Here is a 15273-nt window from a genome sequence, read left to right as displayed (position 1 = left end):
TGAATCAGACATAGATGAGCTGTAGTGCTGGTTACTGTGGGGGCTTCACAGGACCACTCACTAAACACTGGGGGCAGATTCACTAATCCTATCTTGTGTAGACATATACCAGGCCGTCTGAATATGCGCCAAATTCATCACAGTGACTGTTTGACAAATTAGGAGCATCTTCAGAGACTTTTGTCTGATGTTACACCACTATTGTTTTAATTACTTAGAGCCAATAATTTTCACAAAAATCTGGTTACAGTTTAGTTGCACGTTGTGACATTGTAAACCACATGGATTCCTATCAAACTATTCCCATTTCCATAAAAGCCTTGTCCCCTCTTCGAGTGAGCCCAAAAAAGGGTCTAAAACACTTCATAAATGTGGTACACGTCCTGTTCACCAGATTTTTGGCACAAATAACACCACAATTCTGGCACATTTATCTATTTCCCATAGTAAATCTTTCCCTATGTATAAAAGAAGAAATGACTTATTACCGGTGAATAATCCCCCGACTGTGGAGAAACTCTATTCCACTCAAGATTTCTGCTGCAAGGAACCTAATAAGGAAGAAAAAAAATCCTATCAGCATTAATTGTTCTAATGCACCACTAATAACTATGAGGGGAGACAGCGGCCACAGAAATCACAGAGCGGCTGTTCTCTTACCTGGTCGTGCAGACATCCAGGGGGCCTCTGGAGTTGATAAATGCAGTCAACTCGCCACCACTCAGATATTCCATGGCATAAAATGCATAGTCCTGTGCGAGAGGAGGGAAGATGATTGTAAATAATGCAGATTTTATCCATCCTTATAACATTTACTATGGTTCTGGGACCTCTACTGTGTGTCCAGAAGACATGTCTCCTTGTCTGCACACACTGGAGAGGTGTCCAGGGCGAAAATTAAGTCAAAATCCTCTAATGATAGCCACCAGTAATGGCGCCCAGGGAATACAGGCACACAGAGCATGCAGCAGGGCTACTCATTTCCACAGGCAAAGATTGAATTTACAATCTAATGGAAGCAACTGGACATGATAGGGAGAAAGGAATTTTTAGAAAGTGAGGAGTCTCTTACCGCTGTCTGGAAGGTCCCATAGGCATGTGTGAAGAATCTGCTGTCTTCAGTGATTTCCAGGACCTCTCTCTCTAAGCGGATGGTGTGTTTAGCGTACTCCAACAATTCCCTCTTCTTGACCATCTTGACAGCCAGCTGAAGTCCGCTGGGTTGATGTGTCGCCAGCATGACCCTGCCAAAACTGCCTTCTCCAAGCTTCCTGGTAAAGATGAAACTCTCCAGGGAAAGACAGGCAGTCACTTCCTCTGAAGGGCTGGTGGTCTGAGCACCGATTACACCTAGATGGGAAAACAGATATAAGAACCAACAATTAATCTTACAGTCACACTCAGATATAATGCTACAATTAATTGGCAATTTTCAATCTATCATGAACTTTGAACCCTGATGAACCTGGTTACTACCATGTTCTGGCTGGAGAGCCCCAAGTATAGAAGGTGGAGAGCTCTGATGTAAATGGTAAGATGTACGGGATACGATTATGTCATTAGGTTACATTTTGTAAAATAAATGAACACTGTATATAAAAGATGGATGTGGCCTGTGACTAAAAAACTAAAGACTTTACCTTCTGGAGCTTGATCGATGGATTTGTCAGTCTCACGTCTTCTCTTTGTGGTGGTCTCAGTGTCAGATGTCCTCTTTCTCTTAAGTTGTTCTCTACAACTTTGATTTTCAGCTCTCTCATGATGTATGTGAGAGCTCCTGGTTTTAGCTGATCCGCTAAACCTTATTTCAGAGGTAACATCCTTTCCACTCTCAGATTCCACCATTCTTCCTCTCTTATTTGGGGGTGCATCTCCTCTCTTAGGAGAAGTGTTCCCTCTTTTTTTCCCCTTTTTAAGGGTCTTTATCTCTGGTGGATATCCAGAAGATGTTGTACAGGGATCATCTGTTTTCTTAACAGGTACGTCCTGTACAATGTCCTGAGAAGTTTCCACAATTTTTCCTCTCTTATTTGGGGTTTCATCTTCCTTCGCAGGAGATGAGTTCCCTCTTTTTTCCCCCTTTTTAAGGGTCTTTATCTCTGGTGGATATCCAGAAGATGTTGCACAGGGATCTTCTGTTTTCTCAACAGGTACGTCCTGTACAATGTCCTGAGAAGTTTCTCCTCGCTGAGAAAAACTCTCTTCCGTGCATCTCTTTTTAGCACTCCTCTTATTCTTTTCACTACACTTCCTTTTTCGTCCCATGATAAGTTAATATCAATAATAACGAATTTGTTAAGTGCGCAAAAGTCGTCTTCACTCTCCAACAGTTGAAGGTAAAGTAAGAAAAGTGACTTCGGAATCCTTAACCTAACAGTTAACTAGTATTGTGACATCATCGCCATTGTGACATCATCAGCCAGAGTGTAAGCGATGATGTCATCGGTTGCTGCAGGACTAAGTTTGACATAATCAGATGACCTAGTATAAGAAAAGTTTCGTTTTTCATAGTAACATAGTTAGCATTTTTTAAGATCCTACTCAAGGACCCTAAATGTTTTGCATCTAACTATTCAAAAATCTGTAAACACCTAGAAAATTCCCAATAACTGATGCAGCAACAAATAGATTAATAACCAAATAAATAAATAAATACGTTTTTTTATTCAATATACAAAATTGCTGGACATGATCTCATTAACCCCTTCACCCCCAAGGGTGGTTTGCACGTTAATGACCGGGCCAATTTTTACAATTCTGACCACTGTCCCTTTATGAGGCTATAACTCTGGAACGCTTTGACGGATCTTGGCGAATCTGACATTGTTTTCTCATGACATATTGTACTTCATGTTAGTGGTAAAATTTATTCGATATAACTTGCGTTTATTTGTGAAAAAAATGGAAATTTGGTGAAAATTTTGAAAATTTCGCAATTTTCCAACTTTGAATTTTTATGCCCTTAAATCACAGACATATGTCACACAAAATACTTAATAAGTAACATTTCCCACATGTCTACTTTACATCAGTACAATTTTGGAACCAAAATTTTTTTTTGTGACGGAGTTATAAGGGTTAAAAGTTGACCAGCAATTTCTCATTTTTACAACACCATTTTTTTTTAGGGACCACATCTCATTTGAAGTCATTTTGAGGGGTCTATATGATAGAAAATACTCAAGTGTGACACCATTCTAAAAACTGCACCCCTCAAGGTGCTCAAAACCACATTCAAGAAGTTTATTAACCCTTCAGGTGTTTCACAGGAATTTTTGGAATGTTTAAATAAAAATGAACATTTAACTTTTTTTCACACAAAATTTATTTCAGCTCCAATTTGTTTTATTTTACCAAGGGTAACAGGAGAAAATGGACCCCCAAAGTTGTTGTACAATTTGTCCTGAGTACGCTGATACCCCATATGTGGGGGTAAACCACTGTTTGGGCGTATGGCAGAGCTCGGAAGGAAAGGAGCGCCATTTGACTTTTCAATGCAAAATTGACTGGAATTGAGATGGGACGCCATGTTGCGTTTGGAGAGCCCCTGATGTGCCTAAACACTGAAACCCCCTACAAGTGACACCATTTTGGAAAGTAGACCCCCTAAGGAACTTATCTTGATGTGTGGTGAGCACTTTGACCCACCAAGTGCTTCACAGAAGTTTATAATGCAGAGCCGTAAAAATAAAAAATCATATTTTTTCACAAAAATGATCTTTTCGCCCCCAATTTTTTATTTTCCCAAGGGTAAGAGAAGAAATTGGACCCCAAAAAATGTTGTGCAATTTGTCCTGAGTACGCTGATACCCCATATGTGGGTGTAAACCATTGTTTGGGCGCATGGCAGAGCTTGGAAGGGAAGGAGCGCCATTTGACTTTTCAATGCAAAATTGACTGGAATTGAGATGGGACGCCATGTTGCGTTTGGAGAGCCCCTGATGTGCCTAAACATTGAAACTCCCTACAAGTGACACCATTTTGGAAAGTAGACCCCCTAAGGAACTTATCTAGATGTGTGGTGAGCACTTTGACCCACCAAGTGCTTCACAGAAGTTTATAATGCAGAGCCGTAAAAATAAAAAATCATATTTTTTCACAAAAATGATCTTTTCGCCCCCAATTTTTTATTTTCCCAAGGGTAAGAGAAGAAATTGGACCCCAAAAAATGTTGTGCAATTTGTCCTGAGTACACTGATACCCCATATGTGGGTGTAAACCATTGTTTGGGCACATGGCAGAGCTTGGAAGGGAAGGAGCGCCATTTGACTTTTCAATGCAAAATTGACTGGAATTGAGATGGGACGCCATGTTGCGTTTGGAGAGCCCCTGATGTGCCTAAACATTGAAACTCCCTACAAGTGATACCATTTTGGAAAGTAGACCCCCTAAGGAACTTATCTAGATGTGTGGTGAGCACTTTGACCCACCAAGTGCTTCACAGAAGTTTATAATGCAGAGCCGTAAAAATAAAAAATCATATTTTTTCACAAAAATGATCTTTTCGCCCCCAATTTTTTATTTTCCCAAGGGTAAGAGAAGAAATTGGACCCCAAAAAATGTTGTGCAATTTGTCCTGAGTACGCTGATACCCCATATGTGGGTGTAAACCATTGTTTGGGCGCATGGCAGAGCTTGGAAGGGATGGAGCGCCATTTGACTTTTCAATGCAAAATTGACTGGAATTGAGATGGGACGCCATGTTGCGTTTGGAGAGCCCCTGATGTGCCTAAACATTGAAACTCCCTACAAGTGACACCATTTTGGAAAGTAGACCCCCTAAGGAACTTATCTAGATGTGTTTTGAGAGCTTTGAACCCCCAAGTGTTTCACTACAGATTATAACGCAGAGCCGTGAAAATAATTTTTTTTTTCTCAAAAATGATTTTTTAGCCCCCAGCTTTGTATTTTTACAAGGGTAACAGAATAAATTGGACCCCAAAATTTGTTTTCCAATTTGTCCTGAGTATGCTGATACCCCATATGTGGGGGGGAACCACTGTTTGGGCGCATGACAGAGCTCGGAAGGGAAGGAGCGCCATTTGGAATGCAGACTTAAATGGATTGGTCAGCAGCCGTCATGTTGCATTTGCAGAGCCCCTGATGTACCCAAACAGTACAAACCCCCCACAAGTGACCCCATATTGGAAACTAGACCTCCCAAGGAACTTATCTAGATGTGTTTTGAGAACTTTGAACCCCCAAGTGTTTCACAAAAATTTATAGCGCAAAGCCGTGAAAATAAAAATTCTTTTTTTTCACAAAAATGATTTTTTAGCCCCCAGTTTTGTATTTTCACAAGGGTAACAGGATAAATTAGACCCCAAAAGTTGTTGTCCAATTTGTCCTGAGTACGCTGATACCCCATATGTGGGGGGGAACCACTGTTTGGGTGCATGACAGAGCTCGGAAGGGAAGGAGCGCCATTTGGAATGCAGCCTTAAATGGATTGGTCTGCAGGCGTCACGTTGCATTTGCAGAGCCCCTGATGTACCCAAACAGTACAAACCCCCCACAAGTGACCCCATATTGGAAACTAGACCTCCCAAGGAACTTATCTAGATGTGTTGTGAGAACTTTGAACCCCCAAGTGTTTCACTACAGTTTATAACGCAGAGCCGTGAAAATAAAACATCTTTTTTTTCCCACAAAAATGATTTTTAGCCCCCCAAATTTTTATTTTCCTAAGGATAACAAGAGAACTTGGACCCAGAAGTTGTTGTTCAATTTGTCCCGAGTACGCTGATAACACATATGTTGGGGTAAACCCCTTTTTGGGCGCACGGGAGAGCTCGGAAGGGAAGGAGCACTGTTTTACTTTTTCAACGCAGAATTGGCTGGAATTGAGATTGGATGCCATGTCGCGCTTGGAGAGCCCCTGATGTGCCTGGACAGTGGAAACTCCCCAATTCTACCTGAAACCCTAACCCAAACACACCCCTAACCCTAATCCCAACGGTAACCCTAACCACACCCCTAGCCCTGACACACCCATAATTCTAATCCCAACCCTAATCCAAACGTAAATGTAATCCAAACCCTAACCCTAACTTTAGCCCCAACCCTAACTTTAGCCCCAACCCTAACTTTACCTCCAACCCTAGCCCTAACCCTAACCCTAACCCTAAACGTGACTGAAATACGTGGCACTGAAATACGTGGCACTGAAATACGTGGCACTGAAATACGTGGCACTGAAATACGTGGCACTGAAATACGTGATACGTGGCACTTAAATACGTGGCACTGAAACACGTGGCACTGAAATACGTGATACGTGGCACTGAAATACGTGGCACTGAAATACGTGGCACTTAAATACGTGGCACTTAAATACGTGGCACTTAAATATGTGATACGTGGCACTTAAATACGTGGCACTGAAATACGTGGCACTGAAATACGTGGCACTGAAATACATGGCACATAAATACGTGGCACTTAAATACGTGGCACTTAAATACGTGGCACTGAAATATGTGATACGTGGCACTTAAATACGTGGCACTGAAACACGTGGCACTGAAATACGTGATACGTGGCACTGAAATACGTGGCACTGAAATACGTGGCACTGAAATACGTGCCACTGAAATACGTGGCACTGAAATACGTGGCACTGAAATACGTGATACGTGGCACTTAAATACGTGGCACTGAAACACGTGGCACTGAAATACGTGATACGTGGCACTGAAATACGTGGCACTGAAATACGTGGCACTGAAATACGTGGCACTTAAATACGTGGCACTTAAATACGTGGCACTTAAATATGGATCACACTCAGTTGGAGTAGCCTTTGGAAGTGGGGAATCACCAGAAATAATACACAAGACACGTCTTGTATAGTGTATCACTGGGAAGTCTCTGAAGCACGCCTGCCTTCAAGGTGCTATCCCTTCTTTATATAGTTGTATCGGTAGGTTTAGTGGTTATACAAGTTTTACATGTTTAAACAAAGAGACAAAACAGGAAAGAAAGAAACAGTTTCGTGGGCGGCAGTTTCACAACAAAACAATACAATACAGTTTCGCCTATGTGGCAGTTTCACAGAAAAGAAAAATAGGATTTCATACTATAGCTAAAATGTCCTTGAATGGATAGGTCAATATTGATCACAAATTCTTTTTGGTTCATTGAGGTAACCATTTTTGTTCCGCTCTTCACAACACTATCTACCCATACTGCCAACCCTTCGGATCCAAATATATAGTCTAGGTGAGAGAGAGAACGTCTGGTAGATGAGTGACAGGTATAGCCTTTTACCCCGGGATGGCGCGTTCTCCACAGATCCAACCACCCACTGCCCTCCATAAATAAAGCCTATTGAGATGGAGCCTGAGAGGAGGACTCTTCAGCTATCTCATCACCCAGTCTCAGCCTATCAAGGCGGCTATCCATGACTAGATTAAAATCTCCCATACAGATGACGTTTGCGTCCGGGAAACTTAGGGCATAGCTCATTGCCATCTGAAGTATTGATATATTAGCTGGAGGAGGGTTGTAAACACATAATATGACATATTCACGAGAGTTAATTATTGCATGTACGAAGACGAACCGACCTTCAGAGTCCCTCCTAGCTTCCCTCATCTCCCATCTAACGTCTCTATGAATTATCAGTGAGACCCCTCTTGAGTAGCTGGTGTGAAACACGTGTATGGACCATATCAGGCCGCGTCTCTAGTCTAATGTGTCTCTACCATTGCTACGATATGTGGATGGTAGCGCTTGATCTGCGAAAATACCTTAATCTTTTTCCGGGGAGATTTAATACCACGCACATTGCAGGTCATGCATATTATTTCAGACCCCATACTCACTCATCAAGAAATGGTAAATAGTATTGACCGGGCAATGCCTAGGGATAACACATAGAGGTCGAGAGATCCGTTGGCGGCGATTTCTACACACAGAACAGATAAAACAAACATAGAAAAAGAAACAGAGCAAAAACCAAAAAATGTAGGAGCGTAGTCCCATGCTCCTATTATCAAGTGAAAACGGGGATACCCTCGCTAGATTCAGCATCCGGTATTGTTGTTAGGTTAGACACCCACACAGAAAGCTCCATTATACCGTGTTTCCCCGAAAGTAAGACCCTGTCTTACATTAATTTTACCCCAAAAAGTCCCACCCTGTCTTACTTTCGGGGGAGGTCTTACATTAGCTGCAGAAATACGTTACCAACGTGTGGTGTCCTCCCCCAGATCTTGCGTAGTTTTCCGTTGGTGGCGTAGTGGTGTGCGCATGTCCAAGGTCCCAAATCCTCTGCTAGGGGATTGAAAATAGCAGCGATGTCCGTTATTCCTTCGGTGGTCGGTGGGCGCGGCCATCTTGCTTTGGCCGCGCGTGCGCAGGAGCGGCACTCTGCTGGCCGCGGCTTCAGGAAAATGGCCGCGGACATCCGCGCGTGCGCAGATGGCTGTCGCGGCGGCCATTTTCCTGAAGCCGCGGCCAGCAGAGCGCCGCAGCCAGCAGAGCGCCGCTTCTGCGCACGCGCGGCCAAAGCAAGATGGCCGCGCCCACCGAACACCGAAGGAATAACGGACATCGCTGCAATTTTCAATCCCCTGGCAGAGGATTTGGGGGATAGCGGCGGCCCAAAGGTAAGGGCCTTATATTTCACAGTGGCCCCCCAACCCTGCCTTACATTCGGGGGAGGCCTTACATTGAAGGACCCCCCCGTAACCCCCACCCTGTCTTACTTTCGGGGGGGTCCTACTTTCGGGGAAACACGGTATAATTATTCGCACAAGTACATTAGGATTTCTTTACATTGGACACCTTGTGGACCCGTAGCCACTCAGCCGCCTCCTCCGGATCAGTGAAGAATGTAGAGTAACCCTCATGAACGACCCGCAGTCGGGCAGGATAAATCATGGAGTATACAGCATTCCGGTCTCTAATTTGTTTCTTAATTTCCATGAACCGTGCCCGCTGCTTCTGAAGCTCCATGGAGAAATCCGGACAGATCGAAATTGTGGCATTGTGAAATTTGATGGGGCTCTTCTGCCTTGCCAGACGTAGAATAGCGTCTCTATCCTTGCAGTTGAGAAGACGTGCCAAAAAAGGTCTAGGCGTAGCACCTTCCAGGGTCCAAGGGGATTACAAATCAACATGCAGCCCACACTTTAAAGGGGTCTAAATGGCAGGATAGCATTAGGAATTGGGAGCCCTCCTGGGGTACGTCTTCTCTCTTCAGCTACATAGCCACGCCCCTCACTATGTATATTTTTTGCCAAAAATACAAAGTAAATGTGTCATCTTTAGTCCTTGTAGAGATCATTTAATCTTCAACTTACTTAACTATTCACAATAACAGTAATTTTGGCTAGAGGTGCCAAACTTTGACATGACGCTGTAAAGGTTGATCAGCAATTTCCATTTTTCCAACAAAATTTACATAACCATTTTTTAGGGACCACATCAGTTGAAGTGACTTTTGGGGGAAAATACTCAAAAGTGACACCTTTAAAAAAACCTGCACCCCTCAAAGTCCTCACAACCACATTCAGGAAGTTTATTAACCCTTCTGGTGCTTCACAGAAAATAGTGCAATGTGAAAGTATAAATGACCATTTACTTTATTTTCGTAAAATTTTTACTTTAGCCCCATATTTTGTATTTTCACAATGGTAACAGGAGAAAATGGAAATTACAATTTGTTATGTAGTTTCTCCTGAGTACACCGATACCCCATATGTGTTTCGGCGCATGGCAGGGCTCGGAAGAGAAGCAGCGGCGTTTGACTTTTTGAACGCAAAAATAGCTGGAATCGAGAGCAGACGCCATGTCACGTTTGGAGAGCCCCTGATGTGCCTAAACAGTGGAAACCCCCCACAAGTGACCAGATTTTGTAAACTAGACCCCTCAAGGAATGTACCTAAATGTGTGGTGAGCACCTTGAACCCCCAGGTGCTTCATAGAAGTTTATAAAGTAGAGCCATGAAAATAAAAAAAAAATCAAATTTTCCCCACAAAAATGTTCTTTTAGCCCAAATTTTTTTATTTTCATTTTTATGTTTGGCTGCAGTCACACACTAAAAGACACTTATTACTGCTTCGCCATATTTTGAGAGCTATAATTTTCCTATAAACCTGCCAACAGAGTCATGTGATGGCTTCTTTTTTTGTGGGACAAGGTTGATGTTTTTATTAAATACATGCAAAGTTCATATTTGGGCAAATAGACCAGATAGTGGGAAAAATTCCCTACCAGATATATATATATATATATATATATATATATATATATATATATATATATATATATATATATATATATATATATATATATATGCACCTGGATGGAGTGTACAAGTTGACACAATATATTCAATGCCGCCTATTATTCATTTACCTGTGTGTCAGGATGATGCTGCAGGGATGGTGGTTCCAAATGTGGAAGGTCCTTGCGGTATGCACTAGTTTGTGCATGCCAGATTCCACCAAACAGAGAAGGCTTCCTTGCTGGTGGGGCGCCGTCCTGGCCAGTGACAGACGCCTCTGATTGTTGGTAACAAGTTACCGCCTGTGGGTGTCCAGGTCAGAAGCCGGCGAACAGCCAGCAAAGTGCAGGAAGCTGCAGGACTTTGCGTAATGTCACGGTCACGTGATACCTCACGGGACTGGCTATGGCTATGGAGCGCCCTACGGACCACAATCCAACGCGTTTTGGAATCACTGATTCCTTCGTCAGGAAATTTTCACCAAATTTCAGTTTTTTTCACAAATAAACGCAGGTAATATCAAAGAAATTTTACCAGTATCATGAAATACAATATGTCACAAGAAAACAATGTCAGATTCACCGGGATCTGTTGAAGCGTTCCAGAGTTATTACCTCATAAAGGGACAGTGGTCAGAATTGGAAAAATTGGCCCGGTCATTAACGTGCAAACCACCCTTGGCGGTTAAGGGGTTAAAACTATTTTTTAAATTTTTTTTACTTTATTTTTACTTTTTTACTTTGTCCCTCTATGTAACTTTCACTTTTATCACTCTAATCGCTGTTATAAAGCATTTGCAATGATTTACAGCTGTCAGGTCTTGTTTAGCTTGTTTAGACCATGCTCTGAGCATGGTGTAACAAGTTTGCTAGCCTCGTGACCAGGGTCACCATGGCAGCGATGAGGCCCTTGCGGAGGCACCGATCGGAGCGGAGAGAGAGCCCCCTCCCTTTCCCTGCCCGTTATATGTTGCGATTGATATAATTCACAGCATTTAGGGGGTTAAACTGCGGAGACAAGTGCGGGCGCCGCTCCTGGCAGTGAGAGCTGGGTTACAGCTTTCATGTTAGCTGAACGTCTGGTGGCGATCGCGCATAATTGCCATGACATACGCCGTACATCCAAGGTTGGGAAGGTTATAAAACTGTGAATTTGATTTTTTTTTTCTAAATGTTTTAATTTTTAGCACTTTCCCTTCAATGTACCAAATCACACCCGAAAACTGATGTGGATTACATACCCACTTAAAAGTAGGCGTCCTGTGCAGTTTCTTGTATTCTCGGGGGCAGGATCTGAACATTCCTATTGTAGACGCTGAGATATGTGCTTTTTATGGGACAGATATACAATAGATTAGCGACTGACGGACATTAGGCCTCATGGGGAGATGGAAGAGAGTGATAATGTCAGAGTTAGAGGCTGCAGGAAGATGCATAAACCCATAGTCCTAGTAACAATGTAACCTCAGTCAGTTATAGATGCGAGTCAGCTGTGTATCCAACCCACTGCCGCCTTGTAGGACGCGCTCTCCGCTCCTGAGCCCGCTCCATGCACTCACAACCAACATCCGCTGTACATATACAGCTAAATAAAATCCTCATAGCGCACGTAGTAACAGAAAACCCGGAGTTCTAGTAACAACACAACCTCATTCTCAGGAGGAAGCAATAACAACGTATAGGGAGGGCTGTAGGAAGGAGCCGGTGAGTTTACGTGTTACATCGTAACTGTGCAGACTACTAGAGGCTCAAAACCTACTTATTCAGAAATTCATGTTTTATGTCACTGTGGACATCAGTGAATTCTTACAGGTGTGTAATGTAGAGGATAAGTAATAGTATATGAACGTCCTGACACTGTGCAGTGTTACCACCTTTCTATATGTCACATACTGGTGATAAATACAGAAATACACGAGATACAGGATGATGATGTTCAATAATTAATAATTTATTTTTTTTTCTCCTAGCAGTATGTTTTGAGTTGTGGGAGGAAACCGGAGTACCCGGGGAAAACCCACACAGACACGGGGAGAACATGCAAACTCTGTGCAGATGGTGTCCCAGATTTACACCCAAGAGCACCGCGCTGCTCGCGAACAGTGCTGATCACTGCGCCACCGTGCCGTCCTGTAGTCTGACGGTCCTACATCTCCAAGCAGCATGCCAGCCAGGTGAGTTATGGGGCAGCAATAGAGAATGCAGGACACTATGGTCTCTGATATGTAACAGAGTAGATGGAAGAACTCGGGGTGGGATAACAACAGACCCCGCCTGTTTCTTCAGACCACACCCAGGTCCACGCCTCCCTGACCCAGTAGTCAGGTATTGGGGGGAGGGAACTAAGTTATATTTCCATTGCTGTTATTTCTGCGGCTTTCAATGCTCTTCCACCTGTTGCTGATGTAGGAGAAGCCACAGAACAGCCGCTGGTCCTTCGGGGTTATAGGTGGTTCCTGAGCTTCAATGCCAGACATCACTTGGTCCAATTCAATTTGTTTGCTGGTTTCCAAAACTGGGATCTATAGAAGAAAACAAATTAGTCTGGTTACTTCATTAGGTATTTAATTATATCCGTCCCCTCCTGAGGGCACCTGTACAGATTGTGGATGAGCCGTGGTAACCGTGTGCAGATTACCGCTAATCGCCATGATGCATCGTTACCTGCAGCTTGAGAACAAGTCAACTACTGGTGCTGCCTGGCAATCTGCGGTATCCACATCTGCTACAACTGCACCATAAACCTTTGTTCACACGTTGCAACCACATCGGGTTCTTTTGCCGCAGTATCAACAAAAATTCATAATTCTGTTGTGGTTTTTCTTCCGAAAATTGCAAGAGCACCATGGCTCTTTCGCAAAAAAAATGCAGAGTGTGAACACAGCATAACGAATCCAAGTTATTCACTAAGTGGCCTTCTGAAGAATTGGGGACAATAATTACACTTTTGAGAAATATGTAAAAGCCTGTCCATCCTGCCCCATACTGTAATTCCTCCCATTTACCAGCAGGGGAGGATAAACACATTCTGGCCTACACTATGTAGGATTGTTACTCATTATTTGAGTATTTCTTACACGTTATTATCACATTACACAGACGAGCAGGTGACATTATAATAAAATAACGCTGTGCACTTACAGGTGTCATTGTAAATGGTGGAAGTGACCTTCCCGCCTCTAATTCCTTCCAGTTTATGGGCGAGAAGAATGGATGTCCTTTTAAATTGCTGCAAACATCCTGCCTCTTCTTTGGTGTTTTACACAAGAGCTGCAAATAAATAAGAACCATTATTATATCACAAGTAATAATAGAAATAATCTCAGAAAAAAAGCAGTTACAGAATTGATTTCTAATTTTCTTACAGAAAGATGAATTTATTTAAACAGCCATTGCTAGGAACAAATGCGATAGGACAGGATAAGATAGGATAATACAGGATACGATAGTAAAGTAAAGGATAGGATAGGACAGGATAAGACTGGATAGTACAGAACAGGATGGTACAGGATCGGATAGGACAGGATAGGATGGTACAGGATCGGATAGTACAGGATAGGACAGGATAGCACAGGATAGGTCATCAGTAGTTGATCAGTCAGGGACTGATACCCTGTGTGGAGAGGTTTTGGTGAGCGCCGCAGCCTCTTTATTGTATAAATTGGCCTGTAGATGAGAACGCTGTACATATAGGAATATAGGAGAGGCTGTCCCGGGGCTCCAGCATTGTCCCAATTCCTTCTATTGGATAAAGCTGAAATACCCAATACAGTGGTGATGAAATGTACGGTGTATTATCAAAACTCATGACTGGTCTATGCTTCCTATGTCTCCAGGTATATTTGTCTATTTACTCACTCTCTCTATGACATCCCTCAGCTGAGAATCCATGGTGTTTGGATAGCAAGGTTTATCACATGTCACTGAATAGGCAACCCTTCGTAAACACGAACCAGAGTAAAACGGGGAATATCCTGTGGCCATTTGGTAGACTGTGACCCCAAAAGCGAACAGGTCAACAGTGTAATTATAGGGCTGTCGACGAGCCATCTGTGGAAACATAAGATTAGAAGAGTAAGTTAGTACATTGTCCATCCTGGGAGAGAGAAAACAATTGTGGTCCATGTTTACTGGTAGAGTTTTTCCACACCTAAGCCCCCATACATAATACATGTCAGCCAAAAGATCATTTGGTTGATAGCTACCTCTCCCATGAACAGGAACTCACAGTTCAGCCAAGAACTTCTATGTTCTCTATTAGAGAAACTCTGCCAGACTCCAAAAAATAAAGAATTGATCATTGGAAATCCAATGTGCTAGATCCTTCTCCTCCTGGATATAGAGTCTAGAGGCCCCAGTACACATTAGAATGTTGGCTGATCCTTCTGATATTGGCCGGTTTGGCTGACTTTAGTCTAATATGTATGGGGGCCCTTACACAGTCTATCTATTAGTTAGCGTTAGTAAATGTGGGCCGCTGTGGTGATAGATCTGTGATTCCACAAGCTCCACATTAAGGGAGAATTGCAGGTGGATAATAAAGTATGAGATATTAGTAGTCACATAGTCACCTCAGGAGCCATATAGCCAGGAGTGCCTTGAAAGCCTCTGATCTTCTGACAGCCAAATACATTCATAGCAGCAAGGCCAAAATCAGCAATCTTAGCGTGTCCATCGCCGTCCAGAAGAATGTTGTCTGGTTTTAAATCCCTTAAAAAGAAAGAAAAATAGTTCTGTGAATCAGACATAGATGAGCTGTAGTGCTGGTTACTGTGGGGGCTTCACAGGACCACTCACTAAACACTGGGGGCAGATTCACTAATCCTATCTTGTGTAGACATATACCAGGCTGTCTGAATATGCGCCAAATTCATCACAGTGACTGTTTGACAAATTAGGAGCATCTTCAGAGACTTTTGTCTGATGTTACACCACTATTGTTTTAATTACTTAGAGCCAATAATTTTCACAAAAATCTGGTTACAGTTTAGTTGCACGTTGTGACATTGTAAACCACATGGATTCCTATCAAACTATTC

The 15273-nt window shown here is 42.8% G+C and overlaps 1 protein-coding gene across 1 annotated transcript; it reads right to left on the bottom strand.

Moving 5' to 3' along the window:
- Positions 1–12170: 12170 nt before the first annotated feature.
- On the bottom strand, positions 12171–14970 carry LOC143787614 (protein kinase C theta type-like). The gene is made up of 4 exons (XM_077276517.1): positions 14806–14970; positions 14093–14284; positions 13376–13504; positions 12171–12756 (listed from the first exon to the last, which is right to left on the bottom strand). The coding sequence occupies exons 1-4, from the start codon at positions 14869–14871 to the stop codon at positions 12577–12579; spliced, it is 567 nt and encodes a 188-aa protein (XP_077132632.1). The 5' UTR covers positions 14872–14970; the 3' UTR covers positions 12171–12576.
- Between the last annotated feature and the right edge of the window lie 303 nt (positions 14971–15273).

Source organism: Ranitomeya variabilis, chromosome 8 (genome assembly GCF_051348905.1).
Source record: "Ranitomeya variabilis isolate aRanVar5 chromosome 8, aRanVar5.hap1, whole genome shotgun sequence".
NCBI lineage: Eukaryota > Metazoa > Chordata > Amphibia > Anura > Dendrobatidae > Ranitomeya > Ranitomeya variabilis.
Note: the sequence above shows the minus strand (reverse complement) of the source record. Positions and strands in the feature narration are given on the sequence as shown.

Bases quoted from the DNA above. Each gene is read 5' to 3' on its own strand.
- LOC143787614 (XM_077276517.1), bottom strand. From the start codon at position 14,871: ATGAATGTATTTGGCTGTCAGAAGATCAGAGGCTTTCAAGGCACTCCT. The intron at 13,505-14,092 runs GTGAGTAAATAG...ATTTATTTGCAG, and splicing joins TGAGGGATGTCATAGAGAGA to CTCTTGTGTAAAACACCAAA. The intron at 12,757-13,375 runs GTAAGTGCACAG...TTTCTTCTATAG, and splicing joins CACCATTTACAATGACACCT to ATCCCAGTTTTGGAAACCAG.